The sequence below is a fragment of the Malaclemys terrapin genome, chromosome 2 (assembly GCF_027887155.1).
Source record: "Malaclemys terrapin pileata isolate rMalTer1 chromosome 2, rMalTer1.hap1, whole genome shotgun sequence".
NCBI classification, from domain to species: domain Eukaryota; kingdom Metazoa; phylum Chordata; order Testudines; family Emydidae; genus Malaclemys; species Malaclemys terrapin.
This window is the reverse complement of record NC_071506.1, coordinates 143,830,759-143,836,823: the sequence shown is the minus strand read 5'-3', so window position 1 is coordinate 143,836,823 and position 6,065 is coordinate 143,830,759. Positions and strand designations below refer to the sequence as shown.

General features: G+C 61.9%; 1 protein-coding gene across 2 annotated transcripts; it reads right to left on the bottom strand.

Moving 5' to 3' along the window:
• Positions 1 to 425: 425 nt before the first annotated feature.
• LOC128831992 (melanin-concentrating hormone receptor 2-like) lies at positions 426 to 6,065 on the bottom strand. Of its 2 annotated transcripts, XM_054018985.1 has the most exons (4): positions 5,757 to 5,776; positions 4,787 to 5,261; positions 3,530 to 4,072; positions 426 to 1,039 (listed from the first exon to the last, which is right to left on the bottom strand). In XM_054018985.1, exons 2-4 carry the CDS (start codon positions 5,164 to 5,166, stop codon positions 832 to 834), a joined length of 1,131 nt encoding a protein of 376 aa, XP_053874960.1. In that variant the 5' UTR covers positions 5,167 to 5,261; positions 5,757 to 5,776; the 3' UTR covers positions 426 to 831. The 2 variants fall into 2 exon arrangements, with proteins under 2 accessions (XP_053874960.1, XP_053874959.1); XM_054018984.1 differs by having other exon boundaries at positions 4,787 to 6,065.

The following is a 6,065-nucleotide window of genomic DNA, read 5'->3' as shown; positions in this document are numbered from 1 at the left end:
CTATTTCCCAACAAATTATGTTCATCTATGTGTCTGAACATTTTGTTCTTTATGATAGTTTCAACCAATTTGCCCAGTACTGAAGTGAGGCTTACTGGTCTGTAGTTGCCAGGGTCACCTCTGGAGCCCTTTTTAAAAATTGGCATCACCTTAGCTATCCTTCAGTCATTTGGTACAGAAGCTGATTTAAATGATAGGTTACAGGTGACAGTTAGTAGCCCTGCAATTTCACATTTGAGTTCCTTCAGAATTCTTGGGTGAATACCATCAGATCCTGGACACTTATTACTGTTTAGTTTATCAATTTTTTCCAAAACTTCCCCTAATGACACCTCAATTTCCTCACTAGGACTTAACTTCCACTTTAAGTTGTCATCCATCCCCGGGGAGATGGGGGTGAGGGTGACAGACAGGCTCCACCCCAGTGCGTTCTTTTTGCTTTATTAAAGTCTCTTCTGTCACTGCCATTTCCTGCCCAGACTCCCTGGTTCATAGATCTGCCAACTGTAAGGCCAGGAGGTACCACTGCGACCATGCAGTCTGACCTCCTGCGTAACCCGGGCCAGAGAACCTCACCCAGCAATTCCTGCATCAAGTCCATATCTGGTGGTTGAGCTAGACTGGCTCTTCCCACCAGCCTCAGGGGTGGGAATCTGCACTGTCCTGTGGGGAGGTGAAAAGTCCCATCTGAGCCGTGGCTGAGGCTCCTGGCATGTTGCCTTGGCCTGGCATCACCAAAGTTCTGTCCCCATGCCTCCCAAGTCATGCTGCAGCAGTGGGGGCCATCCATGGGCTCCAACTGAAGTCAATGCTCTGGTAGCACAGAGGCTCCTAGACGGCGCTTTGCTCCTCCTGCCCATTGATGGTGACACTGGCCTCGGTCATGGAGCATGGCAGCTGCTCAGTGCCGAAGGGACGCCGGCAGCGCTGGGCCGTGGTGCTGCCCACTTGTGGGCTGTAGACGGTGGAGGTGAGCTCCTGGCTGGGCAGGGCAGTGCCCGCACGCAGCGCCCTCCACCTGGCGATGAATCTGCAGTACCTGCGGAGAGGGGGACACAGTCACTCTCACATGGGCAGCCAGGGTGCAAGGGGGCCGGGGGGGAGGGACAGGCTAGAAACTAAGGAGCTCCCTAGAGCCCAGCCCCAGCAACTAATGCCACTAAGAGCATCTCACTGGCAGAGGGTGTGCCAATGCCCAAGCTGCCTGTATGGCATGGGCACAGCTTGACATCAGGGCACAGGCAACATAGCAGGAAGACGAGTGTCCAAGAATGGAGTGGCAACAATGCATGGGCAGAGAAGGGGTCTGGTTGGGAGGGGGAGGATCTCACCAGCCTGGGGGCAGGGGACGGTCAGAGTTTTTTGCTTGACACAAGAAGCAGTGCTGCCCCTTGCACCCCAGGCTCCTGCTCCTGGCCCTTTGTGGCACCAATGGGCCCATGGTGGGTGGGGGAGAGTTAACAGCCGTTCGTACTCCAGCCGGCCCTGGCAAGCAAGCTCTCTATGCAGGAGGAGGCTGTTATGCAGGGTGCCAGCAACAGGGGGCAGCACAGCAGGCAGCAGACCCTGGCATGAGAGACCCCCTGCCTGGTGGGAAGGGGCTGGGAGCTATAGTGGGACGTGCAGTCCTGGCTGAACTCCCCCCAGGAGCTGGGTTCACCCCCAATCCTGACATTTGCTCCAGCCAGAGATGTGGGGCTCATAGAATGGGAGCCCATGGACCAGCAGGGCTCTGTGGGAGGAAACCCAAATCCCCATTACCCCAATCCCTCAGGTACCACGACGGCAGAGCGATCCCCTGGGCTCGGGTCCCTGTTCAGACCCTGAGCTCTGGCTGCTGGCTCTGCTGAGATGTGGCAGCTAGCAGGAGCTGCCCAGGTGCAGGCTCATGTGCCGGGTGTGAAAGGACAGAGCAGGCTGGCACTAGACTGGCCTGGGGAGCAGAGAGAGCAGGGGAGAGTGGGGTTACTATGCAGCTAGCGCCACACACACTTGCTTTGCAAACCAGCCAGGGTGCAGGCAGGGAAGGGGCAGACTGTGGAGGAGATGGCAGGAGCAGGTGAACTGTGACCCCCAATGGCTGGGCATGGGGGGTGCAGGCCAAGGAAGGCACTGGGGAGACACTGAGCTGGAGGTACTGGTGGCTTGGCCCTGGAGAGGCAGCAAGTGTGTGTGGGGGGTGTCATTCCAGGGATGGTGGTGTGGTGGAGCTGGGCACTATCTGTGGGGAAAGGGGGATTTGGGGCAGAAGGGAGGGGTGGATGGAGGAGCAGAGGGGAGGACGCCAGGGGACTCCGATGGGGGAAGGACTGGGCAGAGGTGTCAGAGTCAATGGGGGAGCAGAACCCACGAGGGCTGGGGATTTTGGGGGTAGGTCAGCAAGGGGACGGGGCAGATCTCAGGGTCTTCCATAGGCTGCTGACACAGGGAGGGCAAAAGGAGGCCTGGGATCAGAGGTCAGGGGCAGCTCCCAGACAAGGGCAATTCTCCAGACTTGGGGGATTGGAGTGAAACTTCAAAAGCCCTGAGTGAGGGATGGACCTGACCCCCCGGGCTCACCACCCACCCCTGGAACAGGGCCCGACCTCCATGCTCATTGCCCACACCGGGAGTGGTGCCCGATCCTGGGCTCACTCACCAGGATGCACTCACACCCAGGGCCGACGAGAGGGGGGGGAAGCTGGTACAAATTACCGGGGCCTGGCGGTCCAGAAGGGGGCCCGGGGCCCAGCTTCCCCCCCCTCTCGTTGGCCCTGTTTAGCCAGTCTGCCCTTGCTGGGGGACCCGAAAAAAAATTTTCACCAGGGCCCAAACCCACTCTTGGCGGCCCTGCTCACACCTGGAGTGGGAGCTGGGCTATGGCCAGATGTGAGGACTAGAACAGGAGGTGTAGGGCAGCAGGGGTGCGTACTAAGGAGCTGCCTGGCCTTTGATCATCCCCAGCAAAGATCCAGGGATCACAGCCCTTGCAGTGGCTTCCTGAGGGGAGCGAATACAGGCTGTCCCCCCGGGGATCTGGATTGCAGGGATGCAGGTTCTGTGCCTGACTTGGCCAGTAACGCAGGGCTGGGCTCACCTCACCCCCAGAGCACCTTCAAGGCCAGGCACAGGACACAGAGCCCTATCTCTGCACTGGGGTGGGGCAAAGCTGGATTGGGGGGGGGGAGTTGCCCAGGAAGGGGGGCTGGAGACAGGGGTTAAATCATAGAATATCAGGGATGGAAGGACCTCAGAAGGTCATCTAGTCCAACCCCCTGCTCAAAGGGGGACCAATCCCCAGACAGATTTTTGCCCCGATCCCTAACTGGCCCCCTTAAGGATTGAACTCACAATCCTGGGTTTAGCAGGCCAATGCTCAAACCACTGAGCTATCCCTCCCCCCGGAGAAGTAGGTGGGGAGAGACATCAATTCCTGCTCCAGCCTGTAGGGTGGCCTGACGGAACCATGAGCACACCTGCAGCATCATCTCCCCCCCACCCCGATCCCCTTATTAATCCCCGTCCCCAGCAGCCCGTGCCCCGCCCGCACCTAGAGTGGGCCATCCGCTCGCGGAAGAACTCAGTGCAGAAGAGGACGAGGACGGGGCTGACGCAGCTGTGGGCATAGCTGAGACAGATGGTGAGCTGGTTCAGGTAGAAGGAGGCAACGGAGGGGGCGGCCGTCAGGTTGACCAGCTGTACCACATGAAAGGGTGTCCAGCAGATGAGGAAGGCAGTGATGATGGTGAGCGCCATGCGGGTGACTCGCCGGCTGCGGGCCGAGCAGCGTCGCTGCGCCCGGTGCATGGCCCGGAACAGGTGGTGCAGGGTGAGGGAGTACAGCACCGTGATCACCAGCAGCGGCAGGAGGAAGGCCGCCAGTGACTGGTAGAGCGTGTACCAGTACAGGCTGCTGGGGCCTGGCAGATCCATGAGGCACAGCTCCGTCTGGTTCTCCCGCTGCACCCGGGCATACAGCATGGCTGGCGTGGCCATCACCAGGCTGCTGGCCCACACGCCGGCATTGATCAGGGCCGTGCAGCGCAGTGTCCGCTTCTGGCCCACTGTGGACGAGTACACCACTGCCACGTACCTGGGGAGAGAGTGGCCATCAGGAGGGGCACAGAGCAGGATGGGGGGGTGAGGCAGGGAGATCTAGGGGTGACAATGGGGCTGGGGATGAGACAGCTGTTTTGCCCCATGTTTCAAAGAGGGGACAGAGTTCCTAGCTGCCCCAGCTTGAAGAGGCCAGGAAACAATGACCCAAGTGCTGATGCAGGGGGTCCCTACCCTCAGGCCCTGAGCAGGGGGTGCAGACCCCCTACACCAGCTCAACACTATCTGAGGGGGCTGGGCAGGGGGGTTTGCTGGGGCTCAACTTCACCCCTTTCTGCCCTGCCACACCCCCACCTCCACCGGAGCCCTGCAGCCCCCATCCTCATTTCAACCCTGCCCCGCCCCCAGCTCCACCTGTGCCCTGCGGCGCCCCCCTCCCATTCCAGCCCTGCCATCCCTTAGCTCTGCCTCTATCCTGAAGCCCTCCCACTATTCTAGCCCTGTTCTCCCCACCTCCAGTATTCCAGCCCTGCAGCCATTCGGGCCCTGTGTGAGTTCAGCCTTTGGGGGCTTGTCCACCCCCCAGGGTTGCCCCAACCCCGCAGGCTACAGCCTGTGCTATGGCTGCCAACACCGCAGCTGTGAGAGTGACACTAGCTGCCCAGAAGTAAAGTGACCATATTTTCCCAAAGGGAAAACAGGACACCCCATGGGGCCAAGGCCGTGCTGCAGAGCATGCCCTGGTGGGTACCTGTCCACGCAGAGCACGGTGACGATGGCCACGCTGGTGAACTGGTTGTTGAGGTCGAGGGTGGTGACAGCACGGCACAGAAAGTCCCCGAATATCCAGCCGTGCTCCTGGACAAGCTGGTGGATGATAAAGGGCATCCCCACCAGGAAGAGCAGGTCAGCCACGGCCAGGTTCAGGATGTAGACGTCCGACACCAGCTTGTGCTTGCAGCTCAGCACGATGGAGATCACCAGCCCGTTGGCCAGGATGCCGCAGCCACAGATGAGGGTGTACACCACAGGCAGCACCAGTGACAGGGCCGGCCCCAGAAGGCTACCCCAAGCTGCAGACCCCTCGGTGTCCAGGGGTAGGGAGCCCAGCGGCTCCAGCTCGCACGGCATCAGGGAGAGGTTGGGGGGCCCGGCATGCAGAGCGCCAGAGAAGATGTTCAGGCCCAGGGTGAAGTCACTGCTCCTGTCCAGCAGAGCAGCCACACCTGGCCCCAGGTGCGACACGTTGGCATGCAGCTCCTGAGGCTGCCCCGAGTACTGTGGCATGGCCACTGCTGGGGCAGGGGGCACCCAGTGTGGGTCAGAGGGTGTCCAGGGATGGACCCAGAATGCACCAGCCCCCTTCTCCTGCCAGCACTCGGGCTGTGCTGCTGGCCCAGGAGGGGGCCCTTGGGAATGGGGGTGGCCCCTAGACGGGGACCCGTCAGCTAGCGTCCCCACGACGGCTCCCGGGCTAGCTGCTGCCCGCTCCCCCTGGCCGTCCCCAGGTGGCGGGGGCGTGGCGCCCCGTCAACCCCAGCCTTTAAAGGCACTGGGGGGACCCCGGCCTCGTTGAGTCCCGGATCCAGCCCACGGGAGTTGCGTGGCTAGACGACGCCCAGCAGGGCACCTTCCCCGGGGCACTGCGCTGCGCGGCTGGGCCCGATCCCCGCGGATCCGGAGCCACTTGCTCCTGTCCAGGAGCCGCCCCGGCCACTCACCGGTGCCTGGATCCCGGAGACAGCCCCGACCAGACTGCGCAGGCTAACGGCGCCGGCGGATGGAGCCGCCCCCGCGCCCAGGGCTCGGTCAGAGGCTCGCGGAGCCCCAGGCTCTTCGGGACCCCCTTGGAGCTGGGCCCGGCCGGTTCCGCCTGCGGGGCCGGGGGAGCCGAGATCCGTTGAGCCGCTGCCCCCCCAAACAGCTCCGCGCAGCCAGCCCCTGTCCGCGCCCCCGCTCCCAGCGGGGGAAACAATGCGGGCGGGAGCTCAGAGACAGCCGCCTGCCAATGCTCCGGGGGGGAGGTCACG

Coding starts and splice junctions, on each gene's coding strand:
- LOC128831992 (XM_054018984.1), bottom strand. CDS start 5,322: ATGCCACAGTACTCGGGGCAGCCTCAGGAGCTGCATGCCAACGTGTCG. Junction 4,073..4,786: donor ACCGTGCTCTGCGTGGACAG/GTACCCACCAGG, acceptor CTCTCTCCCCAG/GTACGTGGCAGTGGTGTACT. Junction 1,040..3,529: donor GAGCGGATGGCCCACTCTAG/GTGCGGGCGGGG, acceptor CCCTCTCCGCAG/GTACTGCAGATTCATCGCCA.